We start from the raw sequence: 15,291 nt of genomic DNA on the forward strand, positions 1-15,291 counted from the left end.
GCGCGACAAGCATCTAATGTGCAAAAGCAATTATAAGAAATTCTATCAATCGAAGATCTTCCTTTTCATAAAATAAAGAACTCTGATTGGTTCAATTTTTTATGCCTCATATGTTATGCGTTATGCAAGAGTCTGTGCTCTCCGCTTTAGCCTACCGATGTAAATTGGACTATAGGGTGTAGCCATGAGCCTTGATAATCGGTCAGTCATTGTCAGTCATTGTCGGTTAGAATATAAAGAACTTGTGAATTGTTGTTATGTGAGAATTCTAACAAAATATTAATCCTTTATATTTAACTATTATTATATACTCTATATAAAATATTAGTATTAATAATGAATTAATATCCAGAATTACGACTGTTTTGGACTTTTAAATATTCGAATCTATTATCTTTTACACAGTTGTATAAATTATAGTTTGATTCTGGATTGGTTTGTCTTAGAATACGCAAGATCTAAATACTGTAAAATTACTTAACAATTTGCATTTGATCGAAAAATCCTGGGCAGCTCTTGTAATTTACGATTTCAATTGGCGAATTTTTCGGAATTGATTAATTATTGCTCCACAAAACAAAATAAGTTTTCTGCAATCGCTGTGCGAAGATTTATATCGTAGCTACGTTCTGGCCGGAATCTATTTTCTACTTGCTCGTGAAGTTATAGTGGTGAGTATTTTTTTTTCTTATAAACTAGCTAAAAAAAAATGTACGAAAACATCCCCAGAAAAACATTCAATTCCTGTCAATATATTACATTCGCTGCAAAACCTATAGTTTTACGTTATATGCGCCACAGATCTTCAATATTGATGGAACGCAGTCTTAATTGGTTCTCACAATGAGACAACATAAAATTCCATTTCATTTTTTATTGCAATGCATATACATACAGCAAATGGCAAGGTATCAGCAAAACTGCTGTTATAAAACCAGCCAGTAGTTAGATTATAACAAAGCATTATATTGAAAATAAAGAAATAAAGGAACCTAACAATATATCACATAAACTCATAAGCAAGCATATTATTTAACAAAAAAAATTGACAACATTTGAATTTACATTTGCATTTAAGTTTAAAATTATGTACTAAGTTTACATTCGCGCGGACAATAAGAAATTCACAAGAGATGAAAAATTATGCAGAAAAAATAATATCTGGTATCATGAAAGTCTAGCAGATAGACTGCTAGCAACATCAGACTGTACAATTTTCAGCATAGCAATATGCAAGCAATCCTACAAAAAAAAATATTGTATGCCACAAGTATAACAGTATGATACTACAAGTTTAAATTTTGTATTCATTAATATTCAAAGAGAAATAAAAATTGTTAATTCAGAAAAAAAGTGATAGAAAAGAAAATAAAAGATCACTAAAAAGTAAGTAATTTCCAATCGTCCAATGTCAAACCATGATTTTAACTGGAAAGAAGTAAAAATATTGGACAGAGAACCATCATATAACAAGAAAATAATATCTGAGATGGTTCTTTCTAAAGAAACAGACACAAGGATTAAATAAACAGAATGACACGAAATCATTTTCCGATGGATATCTTATGTTAATTCAGCCATTATCCTCATCATAATGTCTTCACTCGTTAATGTCCCCTCCTATTACTATTTCTCCTTCCTTTGTCAAAAATTGCTTTCTCATTTTCTCATTCCAACAACAAAAATGACACTTAAGTATACCAGCTAAAAAATTTCCTTATTAACGATGTAATTGCGGACTTTCATATCCAAGTATTATATTATTTTATTAGATACCGATATTATCACACAGACTTTTAATTAATTATATATTTAGCTTCAAAATTCTAACATTTCTCTCTATTATTACTGATAGAAATTACATTCACGTAATCGGCACAATAATAATCAAGAAAAAAAATATAACAAGCGAATATAAGTATCTACAAATGTTGAAAACACCTATATCGGTTTTTTTTTTAAATGGACAACGCCGCATCGCTACACTGATTGACCAACACGATGCGTAAGAAAGAATTGTAAAAAACGGACGTAAAACAATTTACTATATTACACTGTAATTTTCGTCACATTAAGAATGATTCAATAACGGGTCGAAAATGTTTTGTCTTAATTTTAAATATTAAATAGAATTATTAGCAACAAACATTCAGCTAGGCTTGTAGTTCATTTTATTATATTTTAAAAGATGTTAAATCTTTTATGCCAAATGTATGATAAAATGAAAAGAGAATAAATGTGGTAAATTGTTATCAATATTATCATTACTTTATATTTTTATATATTAAACATATAAGTAGTTGACTTTTGTGTACATATATTGTTAGTGTAAGTGTGGAAGAAGTTTATCTAAAGAAATTTCAATGCAACTACTGATTTTTAAATGTATTATTTACTTCTAAAGGAATTTTTTTACACATGTTCACAAAGCACTATGCAAATATCAAATCACAATATATTTTCTATATAACTTCATATGTATTTAAAAAATCTAGTAGAACTATTATTTGAAAAATCATTAATGTTACATTCACAATAAAGATTGTCTCATAATAAAATGTAATATTTTCCCAGACGATATTGTTTATTTTAAATTGTTGTAAACATTCAAATTATTTTTGACTTTTGTAAAAGAATTTATACTCTATATATATATATAATAAATATAAAAATGTTTAATAATATGATTTTAAATTGAACCACAAAATGTGCTTTGTTATTAATCACAATAAAAGAAATAATAAGAAATGATTTTCTATGTTAGCTGTTAATATTGAACTTCTGTTAATCTAATTTTTAATTGATATATTTTAGTGGTGAATTTATTTTGTTTTATATTTACAGCAATGAATCCTATGCGATCGACAACTTTCCGGAGCGGTGAGGAGTCAAGATCAACACGTAACGAAGATCACAATACTTTAGCAATTTTACGTTCAAGAACCGAAGAAGAGAAGCAAAGGCGCAGACGAGAATGGCAACGCCAGCAAGAGCGAGAGAGACAACATGAAAAATTGAAGCAGCAAAAAATTTTAGAATATGAAAGGAAACGTGCACAAGCTTTAAAATATGCTGAGGAAAAATCCCCGCGTCACAGTCAAAGTAAAAGTAGTAGTGAATCTCCCTCGCATGTTCGATACAGAGGTAGATCTACATCAACTGCTTCTAAATCTGGTACCCTCCATGAAAAGTGAGTGTACGATATATACACAATTACTTGTATCTTTATTATGGTCCAAACATTTATTTGTACTTGATAAAAATAAGATGACTTGAAAATATATCCAGAAAGAATTTCAATGAAATGAATTAAAAAAGTAAAAAAGATAATTAGTATAAAACAAATTATTTTTAGAGAATATTACTTACATAATAGTTAAAATGAATTTATATATTAGAGCAGTGTTATTACATCGTTTATTGAAGATTTGGCCATTATTGGTTACTTATCACATAAACAGTGACACAGTGACACAGACGACAGTAATGATATTTATTTAATTATTTTTTAAATAATTAAATAGTAAAAAAGACATAACATTTTATTGAAAAAATAGAAAAGTGAAAATGTTTTTTTTAAACAAGAGCAAAAAAAAATTTTTTTAAAAGGATATATCCAGAATAGAATTATTTTCCTGAAAAAAGGGATCGAACTTCAGTCCCTTAGGAAGGTAGACTTACGCGCTGCCCTCCATGCTACGCTCGTGCTCGATCTTTTTACAGGAATATGTTTCCTACAGAAACAATGTTTTAAGTTTATAGAATTTTATACAAAACATAAGTAAATAAGGTTTAATTAAATGTAGCTTTAGTATAAGTAAATAACGTTTAATTAAATATTTCAATTAAAAAAATTAACATATAGCTTAAAAATCTAATCCTGGTTATTTTAACAGTATAATAATTAATTTAACATATTATCAAATTCTCTTTAGATTAGATGGGTCTACAAGTGGAACAGTACCTTTATTTAGAGGTCCTCAGAATGCACAGATTGATACTTCGGAACTACGTCGAATTAAAGTTGATATTCATAGAAATATTCCTATAAAAGGACCTGTTACCGAATTAGAAAGAGATATACTTAATCCTGAAGATGTGATCGTCAAAAGAAGAGAGGGTAAACTGTTAATTTCTCTATCTTTATGATTTTCTAAAATTCTTATTTTTACAAAAAATTATTATTTATTAGGTGTTGGAATTAATTCGTAGCGTTTTACAAAGTATTTATAAGTTTTAAAAGTACTTTCATTAATGTATTTTTTAATGCTCATGTGAAATAAATAACATTCTTTCATTAAAAAACGCTACGAATTAATTCCAACACCTAATAGCTCTGCAGTAAATGAAGAATTGTGTTACAGATTAAAAATTGACTGTATCTACAATAATAATGATGTATCTCTATTATATCAATAGCACAAAAGGTTTGATATATTAGCATTAAATGTACCGATAGATTTATTCTTTACATCTATGAAGAATTTACTATAATAGCTCTGCAGTAAATGAAGAATTGTGTTACAGATTAAAAATTGACTGTATCTACAATAATAATGATGTATCTCTATTATATCAATAGCACAAAAGGTTTGATATATTAGCATTAAATGTACCGATAGATTTATTCTTTACATCTATGAAGAATTTACTATTAGGTGTTGGAATTAATTCGTAGCGTTTTACAAAGTATTTATAAGTTTTAAAAGTACTTTCATTAATGTATTTTTTAATGCTCATGTGAAATAAATAACATTCTTTCATTAAAAAACGCTACGAATTAATTCCAACACCTAATATCTAAAAAAATCGATAATGAACTCCCTGAAGACGACAAGCAAGAGAAATACTTGTAATAATGATGAACATAGCAAATCTGATTCAATCTGATTCAATCTTATTCAAGAAATTTTTCAACACAGGAAGAGTATTTTATCCATTATTTTCAACCTGTGATTTTTTTCACAAGAAGTGTAAAATATATATTTATGCAGGAACTTAGAATGTTTTTTTTTCTGAAGGGATATTATGTCGCAGATCGAGAAGTATGTTTAACTATAATTAAATATTCAAACAGTATCTAAATAATTTATTGCATATTTGATACTCTTGCAGCAAGAGGCTTGCTTAATGCACATTTCAAGTATAATATTTGTTTTAACGATAATTAATTTTATTTAGATTTTTAAGCTATATGTTCATTTTTTTAATTGAAATATTTAATTAAACGTTATTTACTTATACTAAAGCTACATTTAATTAAACCTTATTTACTTATGTTTTGTACAAAATTCTATTTAACTTAAAACATTGTTTTTGTAGGATTATTCCTGTAAAAAGATCGAGCACGAGCGTATGGAGGACAGCGCGTAAGTCTACCTTCCTAAGGGATTGGAGTTCGATCCCTGATAGTTTTAAGAAATTTTCACGCGCTTGTAGAGAGAGAGAGAGCTCCTCTTCGGTAGTCTAGCAAACCACCAAGAATATCTATTGCCGAGAACAAACCTTTTAACACTGCCATTCGGAACCGGCGTTAAATTATAGGTCTCGTATGTCTGTACAACCATATGCATGCGTATCACGGGCAAACGTACAAGAAGTAAACCCGGTTTCGACTTTGAGCAATCGGAAAATGAGTGAAATGTAAAAAGACCGAATTATGAAGAGATATACTTAATCCTGAAGATGTGATCGTCAAAAGAAGAGAGGATAAATTATTAATTTCTTTAAAATCTTTATTCCCAAAAATTCTTATTTTTTGCGTAAAATTATTATTTAGCGCTGCAGTAAATGAAGAATTGTGTTACGGATGCAATACTAATAATGTGTCTATTGTATCAATATAGCACAAAAGTTATGATATGTAAGTAGAGAGCAAGATGCATCGATAGGTTTATTCCTTTGCATCTATGAAGAATTTCCTATAAAAAAATCGATAATGAACATCATGAAGATGACAAGCAAGAGAAATACTCGTAATAATGATGAACATTGCAAATTTAATTCAAGAAATTTTTGAACACAGAAAGAGTATTTTATCCATTATTTTTGACCAACTTTTTTTCACAAGAGGTATAGGGTATATATTGCAGGAATATTTTCATAAAATATTTTCCTGAAGTAATGTTATTTTGCATATCAAAAAGTATGTTTAATAAACAAATAATATTCAAACAATATCCAAATAATTTATTGCATATTTTATACTCTTGCTCAAGAGTTAAATAGTTGAATTTCAAATATAGCATTTGCTTTAACACGTGCGCGCGATAATTAATTTTATTTAGATTTCTAAGTTATATGTTTATTTTTTTAATTGATACATTTAATTAAGCATTATTTATTTATGCTAACATTTAATTACGCCTTATTTACTTCTGTTTGTATAAAATTTCATTAAACTTAAAACGTTGTTTCTCATTGAAATAAATTACATAATTCGAGAATTATATAATTCATACATATTATATTACGTGCATTCCTACATAAAAAATTGTAAATTTGTAAATATGTTAAAAATGATTACGTATTTTTTAATTACTATAAAACAATTCATACATTAATTAAAAAATATTACTTCACAGAAAATATAATTATACAAATTTTGGAGGGTAAATGATTCAAGTCTGCCACAACGAAGATAAGATTAAACTTTTCGTGATTCATTACAACGAAGGAAGAATAAAAAAAGTATGTAGGTATATAAGATTAGGTATACATAGAAACAGGAAACTTTTTAGTAATTTATTTTTAAATTGATTCAATATAATAAGATAATTTATACAATTTTTAAGTGAATTTTTTTATATATTAAAAAAATTTTAAAAAGTAATTTTCATTATAGCATAACATAATATTGTTGTTTCAATAATCAGTTTATACAATTTTTTTTTAATTTGAATTTATTATTACTTACGATTAAATTGTAAGATGCTCAAAGATACTGCGATTTGAACGAATATCCTAATGGAAAATATTTTCCTTCACGGAAGATATTATATTAGTGCTATAAAAGAGATAAAAAGATGACGGAAGACAACCTACAATGAAGATAAGGTATATAGAAATAGATATGTAAGAACAGGAAAATCTTTTTAATTACTTGTTTTTAAAATTTATTTGATATAGAGGTAATTTATACAATTTTTAAGTGGATTTTTTACATATGCGAAAAATTTAAAAAATAGTAATTTCCATTATTGTAGTATAATGTAATATTGTTGTTTCAATAATCAGTTTATACAATATTTTTTTATTTAATCAATTTGAATTTATTATTACTCATGATTAAATTGTAAGATGGAGGAAGATACTCTGTTTGACAAATATTCTCATGGAAGATATTTTCTTTCACGGAAGATATTGTATTAATATTATAAAAGGGATACGAAAATGATTAAAGAAAGCCTACAATGAAGATAAAGTTAATTTTTTTGTTCAGAATCATATTTAAAAATAAGAAAAATATGGAAAAAAATCTGCTCTTTAAAGCAATTTTAAAATTAAAGCTTAATATGATAAAAGTGAAATTTATGTAATGCTTTTAAGATAGTTTTGAATGTATAAAAATTTTAAAAATAATTTTTATTATAAGTATGTGGAATAATGGAAAATTTCGGGAATTTTACTTTTATGTTTTTATGAAATGAATACTTTCTGTTATTCAATTATTTTTCAATATAATTATAAATTAAATATTTAATAATGGAGATATGAAAAAATGTATGTGATTGACTTTTAGCAATTAGTTTCGGAAGTATACATGTGCATACATATACAGAGAAAATAAATGATGAATCTTTCACATAAGGGCAGAATGAATTAAACTGAAAAGAAAAGTCCTCTACCATTTTTTAATTTTCGAAATAGTTAACAAGATATTAATGGCTAAAAATTGCCGAAAATTTCTTTAATAATTTTTTATTCAAAACTGTCAACTTTACAGAAAAACTGTAAGAGACAAAAATTGTTTATTTTCTTCTCATAGAGCTCTAAGAATTTTTTAAAAATTTTTTCAGAATTTTTTAATACCCTATTTCCTCATGTTGGTAAAAATGAGAAAATGCAGTACTAAAAAGTTGATAAAAAATTCTGAAAAAATTCGTAGAGAAGAAAAACAATTTTCGTCTCTTGCAATTTTTTTTATAAAGTTGGTAGTATTTGAGTAAAAAATTATTAAAAGCCAATTTTCGGCAACTTTTAACAATCATATCTTGTTAACTATTACGAAAATTGCAAAATGGTAAAGGATTTTTCTTCTCAGTATAGTCCATTCTGCCCCCATGCGAATGATTTATCATTATTTTCCAAACACCTTGTATACTTCCATAAACTACATATATTTATATATATTGTAAAATTTTGCTTTATAGAATGTTAGTATATTAATAACACAAGATGTGGTCGAAAAATGTCTGCAATGAAGATGTAATAAAATTGTGCATCATAAGAGAAGAAATAGGTATGGAAGTTTTTTTAATAATTTGTTTCTAACATCAAGATTAATTAAATACACAAGGAATGCACGTAATATGGATATTGTAATTTTAATATTTATTATGTTTTTTGTTACATTAATATAATTAATACAAATAAAAATTTTGTATCCTTTGAAGACAATTTATTTCTATAAATGTAAAAATTTAAATTATAATTTTTGCAATCATATGATATTTACTTTTCAGAATTTTTTTCTACATTGTTTATTCAGTTATCCCGCATTTTTTAACAATTTTAATGAAATTTCTGAAAAAGTTAAAATATAATCACTGAACAAACATTCATAGAAATAAAAAGATAATATTATTAGGTGTTGGAATTAATTCGTAGCGTTTTTTAATGAAAGAATGTTATTTATTTCACATGAGCATTAAAAAATACATTAATGAAAGTACTTCCCATCACTTGTAAAACGCTACGAATTAATTCCAACACCTAATATAATAAAGATTAAAAAAGTATGAAATATGCTATGTAAAAGTTATATATTGAATTAATAAATAATACAATTTTTTTTAATTCTTGCTGAATTATTAAAACATAATTTTAAGAAATCGATCAAATATTAATTATACGACTGTAAATTATTTCAATATCGTCAACAACAGAAGATGATGAAATGTCCTTAGAAGAGTGGTACATTTTTTCGTTGGAAGATGGTTTCCTAGTTATTACGGATATTGTTCGACTATTCTTCGCGCAAGATTTTACTATCTGTTACATTTTTCCTTTTTCATTTTAAATTCTTGCTTAATTATTAAAAATTATAAATTTTAAGGAATCAATCAAATATTAATTATATTATTGTAAATTATTTTAATATCGTCAACAACGGAAGATATGAAATGTCCTTAGAAGAGTGATACATTTTTTCGTTGGAAAATGGTTCTCTAGTTATTGTGGATGTTGTTACTATTCTTCGCACAAGATTTTACTATCTGTTACATCATTTTTCTGTAGTTAAGCTAAATAATATATGACAAATTACAAAGTTTTAATCAAATTTTAAAGAAGCTAGTGAATCATTACGTAAAAAAGTATTCTTAAAGTTTTTATTTTTTTGTATATTTACAAAATAATTAATTTTAGCAATCAAATACTATTAGCAAAATATTACCTATTACATTAAAGTATGAATGTTAATTTTATATTTAAAAAGAATGATATATAAATGCAAAATGCACATGATACATTTTAGTTTTATACATATATTGTATGCGTGCATGCATGTGTGTGTGTGTGTGTGTGTGTGTGTCAGCATATTTGAAAATCATCAAAATTATAATATTTAATATACAATAATCACAATAATTTTGTTAATGTAATTTTTTATTTTTTATTTAAGTGCTAATTTATACGTAATTATAAAATAATTTATAACATTAATAAGGGAAAAAGATTTTATTCTTCTTAAAGTTTTAACGATTTATTGCGAATATTACATCATCTAAAGCTTATGCAACTTTTTTATCAAAGTTTGTATTCAAGTCTTTCTATATTTATTATATTTAGATTACTTTGTTTAGAGATTGTAAAATATTATATTGTATTTAATATTAGGTGTTGGAATTAATTCGTAGCGTTTTACAAGTGATGGGAAGTACTTTCATTAATGTATTTTTTAATGCTCATGTGAAATAAATAACATTCTTTCATTAAAAACGCTACGAATTAATTCCAACACCTAATACATAAATCTAGCGAAAACAGAACTTAGTTTTTAAAGTAATTCTTATTTTAATATTTTTGTTACTTACAAGACGATGTCAATAGCAATGTTGCTACAATGGTCAGTAACAAATAAAACAAATTTAAAGCGAAGACAATATAAGAAATTTAAATTAGATAGATGAGAAAGATAAATCATAATTATCTGAATGTCTCCTTCATTCATTTATTCATTACACACACTCACACATATATACGTGTATGTGTATATATATATATATATATATATATATATATATATATATATATATTTATATATACACATACATACACATATACATGTATATATGTGTTTATATATTAGAATTTCATCATTAAATAATGGAATAAATTATATAGGAGAGGGATGTAAACCAATATTCGATAGGGAAGAATTTAAAAAGGTTATAAACAAGACTAACGAAATAGAAGAACGACGCACAGTTGTAGCCATAGATAAAGAACAATCGGGTATGTATTGCACAAATAATTGTTATCTATTATTAGTTTTTACATTGAAGAATTAACTGAAATAATATGATGAATACTGAAAGTTGCATTTGATTTTTTTTCGAAGTATTTGAAATTTTTTGAACAAGAAAAATTTAATATAAATAAAAAGTATAATATACTTGAGATTATATACATATAGATGATGTAATATATATATATATATATATATATATATACACACACACACACACACACACATTTATAATAAAATATTATACAATCGTATAATTATTAACATTTGATCAATTCTTTAAAATTTATGACACATTTCATGGTTAAAAATAAGATGAAAATATCGAGATTGTAATACTTCTGAAATGGGAAGCCATATTTATAATTGTAATTGTCGAATTAGGTAATTTAAAGATCGCGTGTTTGAAGACGATAAATCACATGGTTATGTTATTTTTCCATAATTGTGAAAGTTTTAGTTCCTGATTTTGAGGCTCAATAATAAATATTACAAAACATGGTATTTAAAAAAATGTACATATTTTAACACTATAATATTATACAGCCTTGACAATCAAGTCACGTTCTTTGAGGAAACGTTCTTTATCCTTGAGTCCTATTAGGAATCGTGTCTATTCTGGATATCCATCTTCCTATCAATCCAGGTTCGTTTTATGAAAACTTTACTCGTTATGAAAATATTCCATTAAACACTCTTTAATTTATTTTCTTATGATTATAGTCATCGCGTGGATTTGAAACATCAGGATAAGACAGAAAAATGTGATACTCGTAAAGATGATGGGTAAATTTTATTTATTTATTTATTGAGATAAAGAAAGTTTATTTTTGAAATATAGAAGGGTACATACAAACAAGTATTACGTATAATAAAAAACAAGTAAGGGAGCGTTTATACTGGCCGTAATCATATGCCATAATTTATAAAAATTAACCAATCACCTCCGAGTATTCCCTTCTTACTATCGAATGAGAAGGAAAACTAAACCGTGATAAGTCAATTCTTACAGATTACGGCAATATCATATGATTATGGCCAATATAAACGCTCCCTTACTGTTTTATCTGAAAAATACATTCTGTTACTTTATTTTAGGAGAAGCGATTTAGAGAAACGCAGAGAATATAAAGAGAAATATACCGAAAGAGATGGCGCAAATAAGCATGATAATAATCGATCGCATTCTAGAGAACGTAACTCACATTCCAGGTATAGAATCTAATCATTAATATAGATTTATTTTAAATAAATAAATATTATTATTATGTTAAACATTTAAATTTTTAGTCTATTATAACTTGTTATATTTTGATACTACCAGACTTAATTGATTTGTAAAACGTACGACAAAGGCTGTGTTCTAAAATTTACTGCTAGTACTGAAAATCTATGAGGTGTCGAGTGGCCTGCCGCTCGGTGCGGTTGACTCGCGATTTGTAGATCTGGATTTAATTCCATCTGCTCATATACGTGATTTTTCGTGTTTAAGGAGCCGAAAAAGGCTCCATCTAATTCTTAAAAGATCTTTGATCATCAGTGCCGTTCGAATCCGGTATTAATCTTTAGGTCCCATATAATATCAATGCATGCATGTATAAAGTCTGGAGATTAAATTTAGACTAACAACCTAATTCCGGAAAAAAATCTATTGATATGAAAAAAACCTCATGAGAAATAGATCTGATTCTGCTTTGCGATGTTGCGCCACCAATTGAAAATCTATAGTGCACGTAAGGTAAATTATGGATTTTCAATACTGGCACTAAATTCCTAGATAACGTGCATACTGCATAAGATATCTAATAGTAGACGTCTTTTATAGCGTTTTCGATTCAAGCGAATTTGCTCCCATTTGGGTTGAATAATGTTTTACTATTGATTGACGTTACATATTCTACCAATAGGAGAGCATATAACATTATTAATTCAACCTAGATTGGTGCAAATTCGCTCGGGTCGAATACGCTATTAGATTGCATCTAGACGTAAGACATCTAAAAGACATCTTTTAGGTATCTTATACAACATAAATATTATCTGGGTTTAGGAACACAGAGCGACAAATCGTTGTTGAATAGAATTGTGAATAGTAATTTGTTAATTACTATTATTGCAATTATTATTACAGGCCATTTATTGAAGAGAGATCTTATCGCGACAGATATCGTGAAAGATCGAATGAACGTTCTTATGAAAGAAGAGATAGAGATAGGGAGAGAAACAGAGAAAGAGATAGGAATAGAGAGAGAACTAAAACTAGAGATAGGTCCAGGGAACGAAGAGATATAACGCCACGTTATATCGAATCGCCAATACCTGTACCTATCTATTATGGTGTAAGTAAGATACATGTATATAATCTTGACCATCTTTTAATGAATGTTCCTAAACTTTGTTAAACTTTCTTGTGAATATATATATATATATATATCTCTGCTAGAGTTTTCCTCCGAGACCTATCGTAGTAGGCCCTATGGTTCCATTAAGAGGACAAATTCCTCCTATGGGAAGAGGCAGACATCCTACTTTAATGGCACAAGTTAGACCATTTCCACCAAGATTTCCTCCAGATATATACAGATTGGGACATCCACCTCCAAATCCAAGTAAGTAAATATATATAATACATATATTCATTATTCATTATTCATTCGACGCAACATCCCAAGGCGAGACAGGACATACCTCTTATGAAGTTTCCGTATGAATTTTTTTTCTGGTATTAGGAGGTCGTTAGCCTAATATTTCAGCCTGGGGAATGTACACGTATTTCCACTGATATATAGAATCTAATGCCGGATTCGAACGGCACTGGTGATCAAAGATCTTTTAATCATCATATGAAACAATTTTTGGCTCTTTAAACATGAAAAATCGTATATGTGAGCGCAAGTGGGATTGAATTCAGATCTATAAATCGCGAGTCAATCGCACCAAGCGACAAGCCACTCGAGAATATTTATGTTTATACACACACACACGCACGCGCGCACACACACACACACACACGCACACGCACACGCACACACACACACACACACACACACACACACACACACACACACACACACACACACACACACACACACACACAGGGTTGGCCATATTCGACGGAAAGATGTTTTTTTTTTTCAATCATGGGAAACGTCGTTACTCGATCTAACATCTCTGTCAAAAGTTACAGTGTTGCCCAGATCTTTCCGTCGAATATGGCCAACCCTGTATATATATACATATACACAGTATTTTATATAATATATAATTATACATGTTATATGTGTAATTGAAGCTTCTCTACATATTCATATTTTAACATGCATATGTGTGATAAAATTTCAGGATACGGACCATTTTGAAATGGTGGATATCTTTATACATTATCGAGAACATTTTATGAAGACAATATCAATATGTAATATATTTTAATATTTGCTATATATTTGTGAGGACCTATTGGATAATAATAATGGATTTTTCAGATATTTGTTACTATCTTAGCTATACATTTAAGATTTTACTGTATTAGAAAGCTATCCCAAGTAGCACACAGCGCTTACAAAGCGTTAACAAATCGCTAAAAAAATCGCATACATTCGCTTTTTTTTAACGCTTTACAAGCGCTGCTGTGTTACTTATATATCCACGATGCCAAAAATTGTTCGGAGATCTCAAATCGAAAAAGAGTTGGACAATTGCATTGATCAATTGATCGAATTGTTCGAATGTGATTTTTTAATTCCTTCTTCGTCTGAGATCTCGGAGCAATTTCTAGCATCGGGAACATAAGGCTTTAGAATGAATATTATACTGCTTGGATTGAATAATTTATTCATAGGTCTGTTTGCGTTGTTTGAAATTCCCAAGAATTTTGGCACTTAAAAAGATAAAGGTTGACATAAATATGCAAAAGATGCAAGCAACATAAACAGAGCTGTGGTTTTATGTAGTTTCACATAAAGTTTATATATTATATGAAATATAATTATAATATAATAATAATGTAAAATAATATATAATAATATAAAGCATATAATTTATATATAAAATTTTCTATATAATATGAAATATTATTATAGAAGCACATTGTATATAGATATACATATTAGAGAGTTTTGCAATACCGTTTATCCAAATACGGTGAACACTAAGATTAGGTATCTTCTTAACACTACTAAGAAAAGGATAATGTAACTTTATCATATCTGGATTCACGTTATTGCAAAAATTTCCTATTCTTATATTTCATGCAGGAATTTATAATTAGTACCTACTATGCATTCTGTAAATAAAATTGAGATGTTACATATAGAAGATTTCAATAGATTCAAATTTATCCATATTTTATTTAAAAATATCCATCTTTGTAATACCAATAGACTTTGTAGCACCAATAGACGAGATAACATAGAGCATAGGAAGTTATTGCAATGTCATTTATATCATGGTGAAAAGAAATAAAGTGAGCCATTGCGCATAATGGCGGCAAAGGGTGGAGGACATGACTTGTCAACCAATTACGGGGGATCTCTTTTATACGCACAGTTTTTAAGTATTCACAAATGATTACTATTAAAAAATCACAGATTGAAGTTAAAATA

General features: G+C 27.3%; 1 protein-coding gene across 5 annotated transcripts; it reads left to right on the forward strand.

Annotated features, from left to right (window-relative positions):
* The first annotated feature begins 158 nt into the window (after window positions 1–158).
* LOC105150046 (transformer homolog) lies at window positions 159–15,016 on the forward strand. 5 transcript variants are annotated; one of them, XM_011062848.2, is made up of 10 exons: window positions 159–671; window positions 2,845–3,190; window positions 3,936–4,120; window positions 10,567–10,677; window positions 11,237–11,336; window positions 11,414–11,476; window positions 11,789–11,902; window positions 12,822–13,029; window positions 13,134–13,299; window positions 14,033–15,016. In XM_011062848.2, the coding sequence occupies exons 2-10, from the start codon at window positions 2,847–2,849 to the stop codon at window positions 14,047–14,049; spliced, it is 1,308 nt and encodes a 435-aa protein (XP_011061150.1). In that variant the 5' UTR covers window positions 159–671; window positions 2,845–2,846; the 3' UTR covers window positions 14,050–15,016. The 5 variants fall into 5 exon arrangements, with proteins under 5 accessions (XP_011061150.1, XP_011061151.1, XP_087260825.1 ...); XM_011062849.2 differs by lacking the exon at window positions 3,936–4,120 and adding an exon at window positions 5,323–5,369 and having other exon boundaries at window positions 160–671; XM_087404699.1 differs by lacking the exons at window positions 159–671; window positions 2,845–3,190; window positions 3,936–4,120 and adding exons at window positions 4,751–5,045; window positions 5,323–5,369.
* Window positions 15,017–15,291: the final 275 nt, after the last annotated feature.

The sequence above is a fragment of the Acromyrmex echinatior genome, chromosome 3 (genome assembly GCF_024713525.1).
Source record: "Acromyrmex echinatior isolate Ae372 chromosome 3, ASM2471352v2, whole genome shotgun sequence".
NCBI classification, from domain to species: domain Eukaryota; kingdom Metazoa; phylum Arthropoda; class Insecta; order Hymenoptera; family Formicidae; genus Acromyrmex; species Acromyrmex echinatior.